At 38.5% G+C, this 17,867-nt stretch overlaps 1 protein-coding gene across 2 annotated transcripts in view; it reads left to right on the forward strand.

Moving 5' to 3' along the window:
* The window catches only part of RAB3GAP1 (RAB3 GTPase activating protein catalytic subunit 1), a 96,383-nt gene that overhangs the window by 9,459 nt on the left and 69,057 nt on the right, over nt 1–17,867 (forward strand). For both annotated transcript variants that reach the window (XM_043487601.1, XM_043487602.1), the window contains exon 4: nt 16,489–16,621. In XM_043487601.1, the coding sequence (XP_043343536.1) occupies nt 16,489–16,621 (133 nt within the window). The remainder of the gene's footprint in view (nt 1–16,488; nt 16,622–17,867) is intronic.

The following is a 17,867-nucleotide window of genomic DNA, read 5'->3' on the forward strand; positions in this document are numbered from 1 at the left end:
AAATTGTCTCCAACTGAGAACCACTGAACAGTGTTAGACTAAGTCCTAGATTTAGTGAATGCAGATTTTCTAGCTTTTGTTGTTTTCCCAGATTGTTTTGTCTATTCTAGGATCTTATGTTTCCATTATGAATTTTAGAATAAGTTTGTCAGTTTATATAAAAAGGATTATGATTGTGCTGAGCCTATGATTGGGATTGTGTTGAGTTTATAGATTTTTTTGAGAAGTAACTTTTTGGCACTCTTGAAGCTTGACATCTCTTCACTTTTTAAGTCATCTTCACCTCAACAATATTTTGTAGTTTTTGGTGATGGCTTGCATATTTTTTGTTAATTTATTGCTAAATATTTTATATGATGCAGTTTGAAGTGGAATTATGTTTTGATTCTATTTTTCATTTTTTTGCTAGAACATCTGTTGTAGTGGCGTTTACTCACTGAATCCTGTCCGACTCGTTGTGACCCCACGGACTGTAGCCCACTGGGCTCCTCGGTCTGTGGGCTTTCCTTGGGAAGAATACTGGAGTGAGTTTCGATTTTCTTCTCCAGGGGATCTTCCCCACCCAGGGGTCAAACCTGTGTGTCCTGCTTGGCAGGTGGATTCTTTACTACTGAGCCACCTGGGAAGCCCTTGGTACTTCATAGACATAGAATAATTTTGTATATTAATTTTGTGTTTTGATGTGGTTAAATGTAAAGATTCATAATCTTTTTGTTAATTCTTTCTCATTTTCTACATTCATAGTCATGTTGTTTGCAAACAGGGACAGTTTACTTCTTTATCAATTTTTGTACCTTTCATTTCTTACTTTTATTGCAGTAACCAGGACCCTTAATAAAATTTTAAATAGAATTGTTGAGAGTAGGCATCATTGCCTTCTTCCCAATTTTAGCAGTGAAACATCCAGTGTTTCACTACTAAGAGTTTGAGATTTTCATCAGTTCAGTTCAGTTGCACAGTCATGTCTGACTCTTTGCAACCCAATGGACTGTAGCACGCCAGGCCTTCCTGTCCATCACCAACTCCCGAAGCTTGCTCAAACGCATGTCCATCCAGTCAGTGATGCCATCCAACCATCTCATCCTCTGCCGTCCTCTTCTCCTGCCTTCACTCTTTCCCAGCATCAGGGTCTTTTCCAATGAGTCAGTTGTTTACAAACTCCAAAGTATTGGAGTTTCAGTTTCAGCATCAGTCCTTTCAGTGAATATTCTGGAGGATTTCTTTTAGGATTGACTGGTTTGATCTCCTTGCAGTCCAAGGGACTCTCAAGAGTCTTCTCCAACACTACAGTTCAAAAGCATCAATTCTTTGGTGCTCAGCTTTCTTTATAGTCCAACTCTCACATCCGTACATGACTGCTGGAAAAACTGTAGCTTTGACTAGATGGACCTTTGTCGGCAATGTCTCTGCTTTTTAATATGCTGTCTAAGTTGGTCATAGCTTTTCTTCCAAGGAGTAAGAGTCTTTAATTTTCTGGCTGCAGTTACCATCTGCAGAGATTTGGGAACCCAAAAAAATAAAGTCTTGTCACGTTTCCATTGTTTCCCCATCTATTTGCCATGAAGTGAAGGGACCGGATGCCATGATCTTAGTTTTTTGAATGTTGAGTTTTAAACCAGCTTTTTCACTCTCCTCTTTCACTTTCATCAAGAGGCTCTTTAGTTGTTCTTCGCTTTCTGCCATAAGGATGGTGTTATTTGCATATCTGAGGTTATTAATATTTCTCCCTGCAATCGTGACTCCAGCTTGTGCTTCATCCAGCCTGACATTTTGCATGATGTACTCTGCATATAAGTTAAATAATCAGGGTGACAATATGCAGCCTTGATGTACTTCTTTCCCAATTCGGAACCAGTCTGTTGTTCCATGTCTAGTTCTAACTGTTGCTTTCTGACCTGCATACAGAGTTCTCAAGAGGCAGGTAAGGTAGTCTGGTATTCCCATCTCTTAAAGAATTTTCCACAGTTTGTTGTGATCTACACAGTCAAGGCTTTGTTCAGTTCAGTTTGGTTTAGTTGCTCAGTCGTGTCCGACTCTTTGCAACCCCATGAACTGCATGCAGCACGCCAGGCCTCCCTGTCCATCACCAACTCCGGGAGTCCACCCAAACCCATGTCCACTGAGTTGGTGATGCCATCCAACCATCTCATCCTCTGTCGTCCCCTTCTCCTGCCCTCAATCTTTCCCAGCATCAGGGTCTTTTCCAATGAGTCAGCTCTTTGCATCAGGTGGCCAAAGTATTAGAGTTTCAGCTTCAACATCAGTCCTTCCAATGAACACCCAGGACTGATCTCCTTTAGGATGGACTGGTGGGATCTCCTTGCAGTCCAAGGGACTCTCGAGTCTTCTCCAACACCACAGTTCAAAACATCAATCTTTGGCGCTCAGCTTTCTTTATAGTCCAACTCTCACATCCACACACGACCACTGGAAAAACCATAGTCTTGACTAGATGGACCTTTGTTGACAAAGTAATGTCTCTGCTTTTTAATATGTTATCTAGGTTGGTCATAACTTTCCTTCCAAGGAGTAAGCATCTTTTAATGTCATGGCTGCAGTCACCATCTGCAGTGATTTTGGAGCCCAGAAAAATAAAGTCAGCCACTGTTTCCACTGTTTCCCCATCTATTTGCCATGAAGTGATCGGACCAGATGCCATCATCTTAGTTTTCTGAATGCTGAGCTTCAAGCCACCTTTTTCACTCTCCTCTTTCACTTTCAAGAGACCCTTTAGTTCTTCACTTTTTGCCATAAGGGTGGTGTCATCTGCATATCTGAGGTTACTGATATTTTTCCCGGCAATCTTGATTCCAGCCTGTGCTTCCTCCAGCTCAGTGTTTCTCATGATGTACTCTGCATATAAGTTAAATAAGCAGGGCGACTGTATGCAGCCTTGATGTACTCCTTTCCCAATTTGGAACCAGTCTGTTGTTCCATGTCCAGTTCTAACTGTTGCTTTCTGACCTGCATACAGGTTTCTCAAGAGGCAGGTCAGGTGGTCTGGTATTCCCATCTCTTTAAGAATTTTCCACAGTTTATTATGATCCACACAGTCAAAGGCTTTGGCATAGTCAATAAAGCAGAAATAGATGTTTTTCTGAAACTCTCTTTTGCTTTTTTGATGATCCAGCGGATATTGGCAGTTTGATCTCTGGTTCCTTGGCCTTTTCTAAAACCAGCTTGAACATCTGGAAGTTCACGGTTCACGTACTGTTGAAGCCTGGCTTGGAGAATTTTGGGCATTACTTTACTAGCCTGTGAGATGAGTGCAATTGTGTTTTAGTGTGAGCATCCTTTGGCATTGCCTTTCTTTGCAATTGGAATGAAAATTGACCTTTTCCAGTCCTGTAGCCACTGCTGAGTTTTCCAAATTTGCTGACATATTGAATGCAGTACTTTCACAGCATCATCTTTCAGGATTTGAAGTAGCTCAACTGGAATTCCATCACTTCCACTAGCTTTGTTCGTAGTGATGCTTCTTAATGCCCACTTGACTTCACATTCCAGGATGTCTGGCTCTAGGTGAGTGTGAGTGATCACACCATCGTGATTATCTGGGTCATGAAGATCTTTTTTGTACAGTTCTTCTGTGTATTCTTGCCACCTCTTCTTAGTATCCTCTGCTTCTGTTAGGTCCCTACCATTTCTGTCCTTTATTGAGCCCATCTTTGCATGAAATGTTCTTTTGGTATCTCTAATTTTCTTGAAGAGATCTCTAGTTTTTTCCTATTCTGTTGTTTTCCTCTTATTTCTTTGCATTAATCACTGAGGAAGGCTTTCTCTTCTCTCCTTGCTATTCTTTGGAACTCTGCATTCAAGTGGGTATACCTTTCTTTTTCTCCTTTGCTTTTCACTTCTCTTCTTTTCACAGCTACTTGTAAGGCCTCCTCAGGCAGCCATTTTACTATTTTGCATTTCTTTTTCTTGGGGATGGTCTTGATTCCTGTCTCTTGTACAATGTCACGAACCTCCGTCCATAGTTCATCAGGCACTCTGTCTATCAGATCTAGTCCCTTAAATCTGTTTCTCACTTCCATTGTATAAGTCATAAGGGATTTGATCTTTTAAGGAATTTGAACTTCCAGATGTTCAAGCTGGATTTAGAAAAGGCAGAAGAACCAGAGATCAAATTGCCAACTTCTGTTGGATCATTGAAAAAGCAAGAGAGTTCCAGAAAAACATCTATTTCTGCTTTATTGACTATGCCAAAGCCTCTGACTGTGTGGATCACAGTAAACAGTGGATAATTCTTCAAGAGATGGGAATACCAGACCACCTGACTTGCCTCTTGAGCATCATCTTTTAAAATTTGAAATAGGTCAGCTGGAATTCCATCATCTCCATTAGCTTTGTTTGCAGTGATGTTTCCCAAGGCCCACTTGACTTTGCATTCCAGGATATCTGGCTCTAGGTGAGTTATCACACCATCATGATTATCTTGGTCATGAAGGTCTTTTTTGTATAGTTTTCTGTGTATTCTTGCCACCTCTTCTTAATATCTTCTGTTTCTGTTAGGACAATACCATTTCTGTCCTTTATTGTGCCCATCTTTGCATGAAATATTCCCTTGGTATCGCTAATTTTCTTGAAGACATCTCTAGTCTCTCCCATTCTGTTGTTTTCCTCTATTTCTTTTCATTGATCACTGAGCAAGGCTTTCTTATCTCTCCTTGCTATTCTTTGGAACTCTGAATTCAAATGGGTATATCTTTCCTTTTCTCCTTTGCCTTTCGCTTCTCCTCTTTTCTCAACTATTATTAAGGCCTCCTTAGACAACCATGTTGCCTTTTTGCTTTTCTTTTTCTTGGGGATGATTTTGGTCACTGCCTCCTGTACAGTGTCAGGAACCTCCATCCATTGTTAGAGTCTATAGTCCCACCAGGGAAATTGTTTTAATTAGCTAGAAGTTTTTTTTTAATCATAATTTATTCAGATCTTATTCTGTATCTATTGAGATAATCATATGATTTTTCTTTTTTATTCTCTGAATGTGGTTAATTATGTTGATTATTTTTTTATTGTGGTAAAATATTCAGATGGTTTCCAACTTTTGGTGATTTAAGTTTTTCGATGGGTTTGGTATAAAAACTGGACACATTCAGTGGAAATTGTACTTTGAATTTTGATCTTTTCCCAGCCTAGTACTTGTGGTACAGTACACTCTCATGATGCTGGGCAGCAAACTAGCTCACAGTCAACCATTTGATCATGAGGGTAAGCAAGTGATGCACTTAAAACCATTCTGTACCCATATACTATTTTTTTCACTTTAAGTATTCAGCAAATTATGTGAGATGTTCAGTATTATATCATAAAATAGGCTTTTTGTTAGATGATTTTGTCTAAGTAGGCTAATGTAAGTGTTCTGAGCATGTTTAAGGTAGGCTTAGGCTGAGCTGTATAATATTTGATAGATAAGGTATATTAATGTGAACTTAATGATATTTCCAATTTATAAAGGATTTATTGGGCCATAATAACCCCAATGTAAGTCAAGGACAATTTGTACATAAGGTTTACCATTTTAAACATTTTCAAGTATAAAATTCAGTGGCTTTAAGTATTTTTACATTGTTCAAGTTTCCATCAACCCAGACTGAACTATTTCACTGCCCCTAGTCTGAAACTTTTGGTAACCACTGTTCATTTTCTGCAAATTCACTTATTTAGCTCCCTCATATAAATAGAATTCTATAGTATTTGTCCTTTTGTGTGTAGCTTGTTTTTCATCTCTAATACTTAATAAATTCAGGATTCATCCATGTGGTAGAATTTGTCAGAATGTCATTCCTTTTTAAGACAGAATAATACTCCATTGTGTGTGTATGTATTTATACACATACACAACACATTTTGCTTATCTGTTTATCTATCAATGGACACTTGAGTTACAGTAAGTCCCTTACATACAGACCTTCAAGTTGCGAACTTTCAAAGATGTGAATGTGGATTCACGTGTCTAATCATGTAAGGCATGAATGAAATTGCAGCTTGCCCGCTGCTCCTGTTGCTGTCAGTCCTTCAGCTCTGCCATCTCCCACCGTCTCTCTCTTCCAGTCAGTAACTCTTCTTGTCTGTTCACTCAGTGCCAGCCCCTGTATGCCAGCTGTCATACTGTGCTAGTGTACCTTTCGAGGTGCTATACTGTAAGATTAAACATGTTTTTTTTTTAATATTCTATTATTTTGGTTGCACTGGGTCTTTGTTGCTGTGTGGGCTCTTCTCTGGTTGTGGTGAGCGGGCTTCTCATTGTAGTGGCATCCCTTGTTGCAGAGCACAGGCTTTAGGGTGCACAGGCTTCAGTAGTTGTGGCACGTGGGCTCAGTTATCGCGCCTCCCGGGCTCTAGAGCATAGGTTCGTAGTTGTGGCACGTGAGCGCAGCATGGGTGTCCTCCTGAATCAGGGATCAAACTCATGACCCCTGCATTGCCAAGTGAATTCATTACCACTGAGCCACCAGAGAAGCCTCTGTTTTATTTTTTGTGTTTGTTTTTTATGTATTATTTGTGTGAAAAGTATTATAAACTTGGTACAATTTTACGTAGCTGATTGTGTTAGTTAGGTACTTAGGCTAACTTTCTTGGACTTATGAACAAATTGGACTCTCAAACTCACTCTCAGAACAGAACTTGTTTCTATGTAGGGGTGTATTTCCACTTTCTGGCTTTTGTGAATAATGCTGTTGTGAACATGCATGTGCAGATACCTGAGTTCCTTTCAACTCTTAAATATATACCCAGAAGTGCAATATTTCCATCATATGCTAATTGTTTTTTAATTTTTTGAATTGCCATACTGGCTGGCTAAAGCTACTATTTTTCTTTAAATGTAACTTTATTTAAAAAAATTTTTTTTAAATTTATTTATTGGCTGTGCTGGCTTTTATCTAGTTGTGGCAAGAAGGGGCTACTCTGGTTGTGGTGCGAGGGCTTCTCATTGCTGTGGAGCATGGGCTCTAGGGGGCTCAGGCTTCAGTAGTTGCAGCTCCCAGGCTCTGGAGCACAGGCTCAATAGTTGTGGCTTACAGGCTCTGCTGCTCCACAGCAATGTGGGATCCTCCTGGATCAAGGATCGAACCCATGTCTCCTGCGTTAGCAGGCAGATTCTTTACCACTGAGCCACCAGGGAAGCCCGTTTACTTGGTTTATGAAGAATAGTCTTGCTGAAGAATTTTGGCTTGAAAAATTTCCCCTCCATTTCTTTAAAGATGTGGTTCTGTTGTTTTCTCTTCTCTATAATTTTTGATGAGAAATTAGGTGACACTCATTTTTGTTCTAGCTTGGTGTTCTTTTCTCTGGCTACGTTCAAGATTTTTTTCTTTATCTTTTTAAGTTGTCTATGAATGTTCATAGATGTATTTTGTTTGTGTTTTTCCTCTTTAGTTTTATTAATATGGCATATGTCAACTTTTGTTTTTCACCAAATTGGGGAAATTTTGGGCATTATTATTAATTTCTTTTTTACTCTTTGGCTACAGGGTACAGCCTTTGGGACTTTAGTTCCCTAATCAGGGATCATACTTGTGCCCCTTGCAGTGGTAGTGCTGAGTCTTAACTGTTGGACCACCAAGGAAGTCCCATTTGCCATTATTTTTTAAATATATTTCTGTCCTATTCTCTTCTTCTGTAATTTAAATAATATTTGACTTCTTGATACTGCCCCACATGTCTCTGAGGCTCTACTATACTCAGTCTTTTTTTTCTCTCATATAATTTCTTAGAATTTATCTCTGCTGTCTCCAGTTTGCTGGTAAACCCACGTAGAGTATTTTCCAATTCAGTTATTGTAGTTTTATGACTAGAAATTTTTGGTTCCTTTTATGATTTCTAATTCTCTGTGAGTGCTTATCTCTAAAGTCGTTTTGGAAATACTGCCCTTTAGGCCTCCAATTGTGACATCTAGGTCTTGAGGTTGAATTTGTTCACTGTGTTCTCTTGAGTACATGTCACATTTTCATGGTTTTTTAAATTTGTTTTGTGTTTTTTTGTGTGCACTCAGTTGCTCAGTCTTTGTGACCTCATGGATTGTAGCTCTTCAGGCCCCTTCTGCCCATGAAATTTTCCAGACAAGAATACTGGAGTGGGGTGCTATTTCCTACTCTGGGGATCTTCCTGAACTAAGGATTGACCCACATCTCTTGTATCTCCTGCATTGGCAATGAATTCTTTACCAACCACTTTCCAGGTGCCACCTGGAAAGCCTTTTTTGGGGGAGGGGTGTGTATCCAATAATTTCTTAACTTTATACTTGTATTTTGAGTGAATGTATGGACTAGATTCTGTTGTGTTTTCTGAAGAACATTTTTTTTTGTTTTAGCACACAATTTGCCTAATTGGAGTAAAATTCCATTCTCTCTTTGTTGGTGACAGCAGCTGAAATCTTTTCTTTGAAGTTTCTTCTTTGTTAGTGTACCCTGGAGTTTCTATTGCACATGCATGGTTTAATAGCCAAGATTTGGGACAGAGTTTATTTGCAAAGTTTGGGGTTTACCCCTGGTTGTGCACAAATTAGTCTGTCCTTTAGGTCAGAAATTCTCATGATGTGGTCTGAGGACTTCTGTTGGACCCTGAGAACCTTCTCTGTTTTTCAGTATTTTTAGTTCTTCTAAAGAAAGATTTTTTTAACATTCAGATAACTACTTAAAATTAATTTTTGTGAATGAAATGAGGCAGTGATCTTTTTTATTCTGTTGGATAGCCAACATTTTCTGAATTATTGATTATGCTCTCTTTACCATATATTGAGTTCTATACATACTTGGGTTTGTTTCTAGAATATGAATACTTTGTATTCTTATAAATATGCTATTTTATTTTAATTATTGTATATTTATTGTATATTCTGGTGGGACAAAAATATGCTCCCATTATTTTTCTCTTCCAAAATTTTCTTTTTTTTTTTTTTCATTTTTTTTTATTAGTTGGAGGCTAATTACTTTACAATATTGTAGTGGTTTTTGCCATACATAGACATGAGTCAGCCATGGATTTACATGTGTTCCCCATCTTGAACCCCCTTCCCACCTCCCTTCCCATCCTATCCCTCTGGGTCATCCTAGTGCACCAGCCCTGAGCACTGATCTCATGCGTCCAGCCTGGACTGGCGATCTGTTTCACACTTGATAATATACATGTTTTGATGCTATTCTCTCAGATCATCCCACCCTCGCCTTCTCCCATAGAGTTCAAAAGTCTGTTCTATACATCTGTGTCTCTTTTTCTGTCTTGCATATAGGGTTATTGTTACCATCTCTCTAAATTCCATATATATGCATTAGTATACTGTATTGGTCTTTATCTTTCTGGCTTACTTCACTCTGTATAATGGGCTCCAGTTTTATCCGTCTCATTAGAACTGATTCAAATGAATTCTTTTTAATGGCTGAGTAATATTCCATTGTGTATATGTACCATAGCTTTCTTATCCATTCGTCTGCTCGTGGGCGTTTAGGTTGCTTCCATGTCCTGGCTATTATATAAACAGTGCTGCGATGAACATTGGGGTACACGTGTCTCTTTCAGATCTGGTTTCCTCAGTGTGTATGCCCAGCAGTGGGATTGCTGGGTCATATGGCAGTTCTTTTTTTTTTTTTTCAGTGTTACAGCTCTATTTTATTTAGATAATAGCAGGAAAATCCATCTTCGAAGTGTGAGGGCACGTCGATCCAAAGACGCAAAGAGAAGAGCACCCCATCGTGCGGGAGTGAGAGAGAGAGCGCGCTTTGGCTCTTTTTTTATGTCTTTTTTCTCCCCCCTGGGCCTGTCCTATGCAAAGGGCTTAGGCAGGAGCGCTGTTCTCCCTGAAGTCCTCACTCCGGTCCTTGGACCTTCCTTTGACCTTCCTCTGTTCTATTTTTGCGGGCTTTTCCCTTCCTTGTCTTTTAGCCACCGCCAATTTTGACTCCTTTTCCCTATTCTAACTACCTAACATTCCCCCTTTGGGTGTCGAGGTCTTTCTGGCTACTTCCTGCTGAACTGGGACGGCGAGGGGTATTGGACCTCCCCCTCTTGCTAGTCTCAAGCCTCAGAGTCCTTATAGCGGTGTCCATCTAAGGGTGAGTGATGTTTTCGGTGGTCAGCTGTAGTTTTGTATCTTTGTTGAACTGGCACTGCATGTTGTAGCTTGTTGACCTTAACCGGAGGTCTTCTGGAATCTGAGACTGAGCCGCCTGGGCTTTCTGCTGAGTTTGTTTTTCGCTGCCCCGGTTTCCAGCACGATGGGCCTTCCCCTGCGCGGGGCTTTCTTCGTGTTCTGCTTCTACCGCGGGAGCTTTGGTGAGTTGGGCTCCTGCTGCGCTTGGCTTCTTCCGTGTGGAGGTTGTTTCAGCCAGGTTAAACCCGAGTCACGGCACCATAGATGTCAGGCGAGTGTATGCTTCTCGGTTCTTTGTCTCGTCACAACAAAAATGTGGAGTGACGGACATTAAAGCCCCCTCAGTGGGTCACAGCTCTTGGAGGACAGACCGTGTTATAACTCTTAAATAAATCAGTGTTACAGTTCAGTGTTACAGCTCTACTTATTTAGATCATAGCAGGAAAATCCATCTTCGAGCGTGAGGGGATGTCGATCCAAAGACGCAAAGAGAAGAGCACCCCATCGTGCGGGAGCCATATGGCCGTTCTAGTTCCAGTTTTTTAAGGAATCTCCACACTGTTCTCCATAGTGGCAGCCTGGTGGGCTGCAGTTGATGGGATCGCAAAGAGTCGGGCACAGCTAAATGACTAACAGGGCTTCCATGGTAATTCAGGTGGTAAATAATCTGCCTGCAGTGCTGGAGACCCCAGTTCAATTTCTGGGAAGATCCCTTGGAGAAGGAAACGGCTACCCACTCCAGTATTCTGGCCTGGAGAATTCCATGGACTGTATAGTCCATGAGGTCATAAACAGTCGGACACTACTGAGCGACTTTAACTTCAAACGACTGACAGTGTCACTTTCAACTAAAGAGAGTGATCTTCACTTTGCTGAGGCCTCAGGCCCTACAAAGTTCTGGCAGAGAGTATTTCTTACCTAAAATTTATTGAGTAAGTTGAAAGATTAGTGGAAAGGATTGTTGGGCCCACGTTATGCTGATGTTTAGTACGTTGTTCTTATGTAATTGCTATTTTCTTTTGGGAAAAGAACATCTTCCTCTCTCTGCCACATTTTCCTCAGAACTTTTAATATTCCCCCATATCTCATCTCTTTTTAAAGGATTATCCTTGTGATATTTTTTCTTTGTTGAGTAATAGTTTACTCACAGTAAAATGTATAAAACTCAAGTTGACAGTTTATCTTCACAAATGTATCTTCCCATGTTACTGCCATCTAAACTAAAAATATAGGACATTTTCATCATCCCAGAAATATTCCTTGTTTTTCTCTTTGGTTAATCCCATAAGCAGCTATCGGTTTGTTTGTTTTTTTTTAGTATAATTTGTTTATTTTGGGCTGTGCTTGGTCTTTGTTGCTGCACGGACTTTTCTCTAGTTGTGGTGAGTGGGGCTGCTCTCTAGTTGCAGTACTTGGACTTGTCATTTCAGTGGCTTCTCTTGCTATAGAGCACGAGTTCTAGGTATGGGTTTCAGTAGTCATGGCAGATGGGCTCAGTAGTTGTGGCTCCTGGGCTCTAGCACACAAACTCAGTTACTCCAAGGCATGTGGGATCTTACTGGACCAGGGGTTGAACCTGTGTCTCCTGCATTCGCAGGCAGATTCTTTACTACTGAGCCACCAGGGAAGCCCTCATAAGTTCTTATTTTTTTCACTATATATTAGTTATATCCATTCTTGAGTTTCATATAAGTGAAATCATACACTATGCATTCCTTGTGTCTGAGTTTTTGCTCAACATGTTTTTAAAATTTGTCCATATTACACATGCCATTCTTTGCATGATTGTACCACAGGATGTTTATCCATTTTCTTATTAATAGACACTTAAATTGTCTCTTTTTTTTTTTATAGTAATAAAGCTGCTGGGGACGATTTGGTAAACTTATACTTTGATTTTTTTCTTGATTATATTCTTAGCAGAACTGCTGGGTCTTGTGTTCAGTTTTTTTAGAAACTGTCAGACTATTCTAAAGTACAAGGTTGTATCATATTCTTAGCAGTGTGTGAAATTTCAAGTTGCTTTACATTCTGACAATTGGCATTGTCAGATTTTCATTTTTAGTCATCCTATTGGGTATGAAGTGGTATCTCATTGTGATCTTAATTTGCCGTTCACTGATGACTGCTGATATTCAGTATAATCTCATAATTCATCACAGTTAACTATTAGTCATTCGTAGCTTCTTTTGGGAAGTGCCTGTCAAGTATTTTGCTCATTTAAAAAAATTGGATTGTTTAGTTTTAAAAATTATCCTCATGTATCCTGGTTGTGACTCTTGTCAGATAAATATTTTGAGTCTTTCCACTAGCCAATGGCTTCCCTAATCATTTCCTTAATTGTGTCTTTTGATAAGTATGTTGATTTTAGTGGAGTTTATTTCTTCAGTTTTGATCTTATTGTTTAGTAACCTTTGTGTCCTGTCAAATGAATCTTTGCCTATTTCAAGGTTGTGAAGGTATTCCTTCACAACACAAAGGTTGTGTTCTCTTTTATATAAATATTTAATTATTTCAGACTCATTTGTTGAAAAGACCATCCTTTCCCTACCTGAATTGTAGTGGTTTGTTGTAAAATGATGTATAAGTGTGAATATATTTCTAGATTATCTGTTACATTTCATTGATCTATTTGTCTTTATGCCAGTACTGTACTGTCTTAAGTGCTATAGCAAGGTAAATCTTAAAATCAGATAGTATACTTTTTCATCAAAATTATTTTAGCTACTCCAGGTTCTTTGGATTTTCATATTAGTTTTAGAATCAGCTTGTTAGTCTTTACAAAATGCCTGCTGGGATATTGATTAGGATTTGATTGGATTTGATTAGTATTGACATCTTAATGGTGTTGTGTTTTCCAGTCTATGTACATGGTATCTCTGTTTAGGTCTTTAATATCTTTTTAGCAATACTTTGAGGTATTTTTAGGTAGAGTTCTTGTTTGTCTTTCATTGAGTCTCTGCCATAGATATTTGATTTTTTTGATGTCATAAGTGATATAAAAAATTTTTTTTAATTTTAAAATATTAAAAAATATTTTAAAAAATACTCATTTCCCAAGTGTTTGCTTGGGTGTGTGTGTGTGTGTGTGTGTGTGTATTAGTTTTAGTACTTTGTAGATTTCTTTGCACATATTATGTACATAATCAGGCCATTGGTGAAAGAAGATGGTTTTATTTCTTTCCAGTCTGTGTACTTATTTCTTTTTATTGTCTGAGTAGGGCCATCAGAAGTTATATTTGAATTATTAGATTAATTCTGAACTAAAAGTTGACCTTTCGGTTCTAATAGTAAATATACTCTTTACAAGTGACTGTATCATAATGGAATTGAAAGAGGGAGGTTGGAGTGTTATTTTTCAATCAAGCTAAATTATCTTAAGTTTGTTCTGCATACAGAATCTGGATGTCCTCTATGTCGAATACAACCAAATCCATCTTGAGATAGCTGTTTGGTAAGGTTGACAGTCATGGTACCTAGAATGCAGGAGTAGGATCAAATGATGTTTATTTGTATCATTTTTTAAAAAACTTAGTTTTTTAAAATAAACATATTTTCTTTTAAAATTTTTATTTTACTTATTTAATACAAAAAATTGTTTTGGCTGTGCTATGAGGCATGCAAGGTCTTAGTTCCCTGACCAGGGATTGAACATATGCCCTCTGCTGTGGAAATTGCCAAGTCTTAACCACTGGACCACCAGGCAAGTCCACTTCTTTCTCATTTTAAAAGAATATTTCATAATGTCATTTGTAGCAACATGGATGGATCTAGAGATTATCATACTAGGTGAAGCAAATCAGAAAGAGAAAGGCAAATACCATATGATATCACTTATATATGGAGTCTAAAATATGACACATATGAAACAGAAACAGTCTCAAAGTCATAGAAAACGGACTTGTGGTTGCCAAGGGGGAGGGGAGGTAAAGGAGGGTTGGTTGGGAGTGTGGGACTAGCAGATACAAGCTATTATATATAGAATGGGTAAACAGCAAGGTCCTATTGTATAGCACAGGGAACTGTATTCAATATCCTGTAATAAACCATAATGGAATAGAGTATGAAAAAGAGTGTATAACTGAATCACTTTGCTATACATCAGAGGCTAACACATTGTAAACCAAGTACGTTTCAATTAAAAAAAAAAAAACCAAAAATATTTTTTTTCAGCTTTTTTACAAGCTTGAAATGGGACTTATCTCTCATTTTCTGGACTTCTCCCCCTACCTTAGTTTTAGATTGCACTGCTTTATAGTGTGCTTTCTTCCTAGCAAACCAAGTTCTTATGTGTATCATAACTGCTTATTGCAGTTTGAGACTTTTGGTTCAGGTTCTAGGTATCTTAATTTAACACAGGTTAACCTCAGTTTAAAGAAACCTAACATATTAAAAAAAATAATAGTTTTTGATATGTAGTATGTTATTGTTCAGTCACTCAGTTGTGTCTGACTCTTTGCAACCCCATGGACTGCAGCACACCAGGCTTCCCTGTCTTTCACCAACTCCTGGAGCTTGCTCAAACTCATGTCCATTGAGTTGGTGATGCCATCCACCCATCTCCTCCTCTGTCATCCCCTTCTCCTGCCTTCAGTCTTTCCCAGCATAAGGGTCTTTTCTAATGAGTTGGCTCTTCCATCAGCTGGCCAAAGTATTGGAGTTTCAGCTTCAGCATCAGTCCTTCAAATGAATATTCAGGATTGATTTCCTTTAGGATGGACTGGTTTGATCTCCTTGCAGTTCAAGGGACTCTCAAGAGTCTTCTCCAACACCACAGTTCAAAAGCATCAATTCTTTGGCTCTCAGCTTTCTTTATAGTCCAACTCTCACAACCATACATGACTACTAGAAAAACCATAGCTTTGACTATACGGACCTCTTTTGGCAAAGTAATGTCTCTGCTTTTTAATATGCTGTCTAGGTTGGTCATAGCTTTCCTTTCAAGGAGTGTGCGTCTTTTAATTTCATGGCTGCAGTCACCCTCTGCAGTGATTTTGGAGCCCAAGAAAATAAAGTCTGTCACTGTTTCCCCATCTATTTGCCATGAAGTAATGGGACTGGATGTGATGATCTTAGTTTTTTGAATGTTGAGTTTTAAGCTAACTTTTTCACTCTCCTCTCTCACCTTCATCAAGAGGCTCTTTATTTCGTCTTCATTTTCTGCCATACTGTTCATGGGGTTCTCAAGTCAAGAATACTGAAATGGTTTGCCATTCCCTTCTTCAGTGGACCACGTTTTGTCAGAACTCTTCACTATCACCCATCCGTCTTGGGTGGCCCTACATGGCATGGCTCATAGTTCATTGAATTAGACAAGGCTGTGATCCATGTGATCAGTTTGGTTAGTTTTCTGTGATATGCAGGTTACACGGTGGTTATTCTCCTCCCAAAAAGATTCAGAATTTTACATACCTTTCCAAGAATACATAAAATTGCCAGATGTTATATGATAGGTACAGTCCAAACTACACTTTTAAGAACTCAGTGACTCACAGAATCATTCCTCACCTTTTCTTATCTAGTTTGGGGCTCTCTGTACTTGGAAGTTGCTGAGTTGGTATTTCTGCCTCTTGGTGGTGCTGTGCTGTAATGACTATAGACTTCCCCAGTGGAAATAACAGCAATGGGAGACTGGAAGCTTTGTGGGAAAAATCCTTTTTTATGATTATTTTATGTAATTAAGGGGGCTGTTTGAAACTTTTAATTAAAATGTTTTCCAATCAAGTTGATACTTAAATGAAAATATTTGAATGCCAGAGCTCAATAAAGAAACTCACAGAACCTGTTCAGCAAATAAATGCTACAGATGTCATGCCACTTAAATTGATCTTACAAATTTGCTTGTTTCTGAAGCAATTTCTGATCTCCAACAATGCTGTGGAATACATAGTGATGTTATTAGATTTGAGATTTTTATAATAAATATTTCATTGTCATGTATTTTTTCTAATTTTTAAAATTTATAAAATTTAACCATTTTCTGTTAAAAGGTACTCAGATTCTGCTGTTGGTAGAGAGAGTTGGGTTTTTTTGTGTGTGTGTGTGAAGAGGCATGGGATTTACTATATATTCATTATTTTATATAGAGACTCATCTTACCAAAATTACTTGATTACTTGAAAACTACAGTTTTGTTAGTCACTTGATAGTTAATTTTCTAGGGAAATTTTCTTTTTAAAGGATCACTGTGATAAATCACTTATAAATAACTTCCTCTTGGTTTATTCACTTGTATGTTTTCCCTTTTCCCTTTTGAGGAGGATAAATATAGGATGAAGCTTTTAGATTAAGGGGCAGAAAAAGGGAAAAAAGATCTGTGGTGAAAAAACTAATGGTAACTATTGAATATGTTAAGGCGGTTGTTTTTTCCTTTTTTGTTTTTCTGTGAAACGCAGGGTGTGTTTACTTCTGGGACATGGGAAGAGAAATCCGATGAGATTTCCTTTGCAGACTTCAAGTTTTCGGTCACTCATCATTATCTTGTACAAGAATCCACTGATAAAGAAGGAAAGGATGAAGTACCAGAAGGTAAGTTTTTACTATTTACTATTTACTATTATTCTCTGGAGATGTTTTACATATGCACAGTTGTTTCACCACACCTGAAATAGAGTATGATTTTTGCAGAGTAATTATCACAGCATCATTCATTTTTAAATTAGTTAAATCATTTATTTGTAGAGTGCCTAACATGTGCTAGGGCTTTCCTCATAGCTCAGTTGGTAAATCAACTACCTGCAATGCAGGAGATCTAGGTTCAGTTCCTGGGTTGGGAAGATCCCTTGGAGAAGGGAATGGCAACCCACTCCAGTATTCTTGCCTGGAGAATCCCATGGACAGAGAGGAGCCTGGTGGGCTACAGTCCATGGGGGTCGCAAGAGTTGGACATGACCAACCAAACATGTGCTAGGTTCTGTGCTAAGTCCAATTGAGAAAAATGTACATTTCAGTAGGGGAGATAAAGTCTATAGGTAAGTAAGAATAATAAGAGGCAAAAAGTGATAAATGCTATCCCAAAGCACAAAGTTTTACTGGAGTTCAGAGGAGAAAAGATCAGTTTTAATCCAGGGAGATCAGAGAAGATGTTACGGAGAATTAAGTAACTAAGCTGGGCTTTGAAGAATTTTTGAAAGTTGTTTATTGATTAGTCAGTGTTGGCTTTGTGTATGCCCCAGGCTTTGGAGACAGATCAAGTGGATTAAAATTCTGGTTTCTCTACTGACTATTACTTGACCTTTCTAAGCTTGACTGATCTCATTTGTAAAATGAAGTAATACTACCTGGAGGGTAAGTGGGAAGATTTAATAAGATACTGTAGTAAGTGTGTATCTCATCATTACTAATGTTATCAGCCTCTTATATAAGCATTGCAATTAGTATTCAAGCTAGCAAACATCCTTTGCAGCTTAATAAAGGATTCTGAGAGTATTATTTCTTCCCCCCTACAAAGTCGCAAAGGTAATTTTAATTTATATTAGCTATCATTTTATTTATTTATATTTTTATTGATGTATAATTGCTTTACAATGTTGTGTTAGTTTATGCTGCACAACAAAGTGAATCAGCTACATGTATACATACATCCCTTCCCTCTCGAACCTCCCACTGCCATCCCACCCCCTAGACCATCACAGCATGGAGCTGAGCTCCCTGTGCTATATAGCAGCTTCCCACTAGCTGTTCTACACATGGTAGCGAATATATGTCAGTCATACTCTCCCAATTTGTCACACATATACTACCAGGTATTTTAAGAGAAGGATCCATGTTAAAA

Source organism: Cervus canadensis, chromosome 15, assembly GCF_019320065.1.
Source record: "Cervus canadensis isolate Bull #8, Minnesota chromosome 15, ASM1932006v1, whole genome shotgun sequence".
Lineage (NCBI taxonomy): Eukaryota > Metazoa > Chordata > Mammalia > Artiodactyla > Cervidae > Cervus > Cervus canadensis.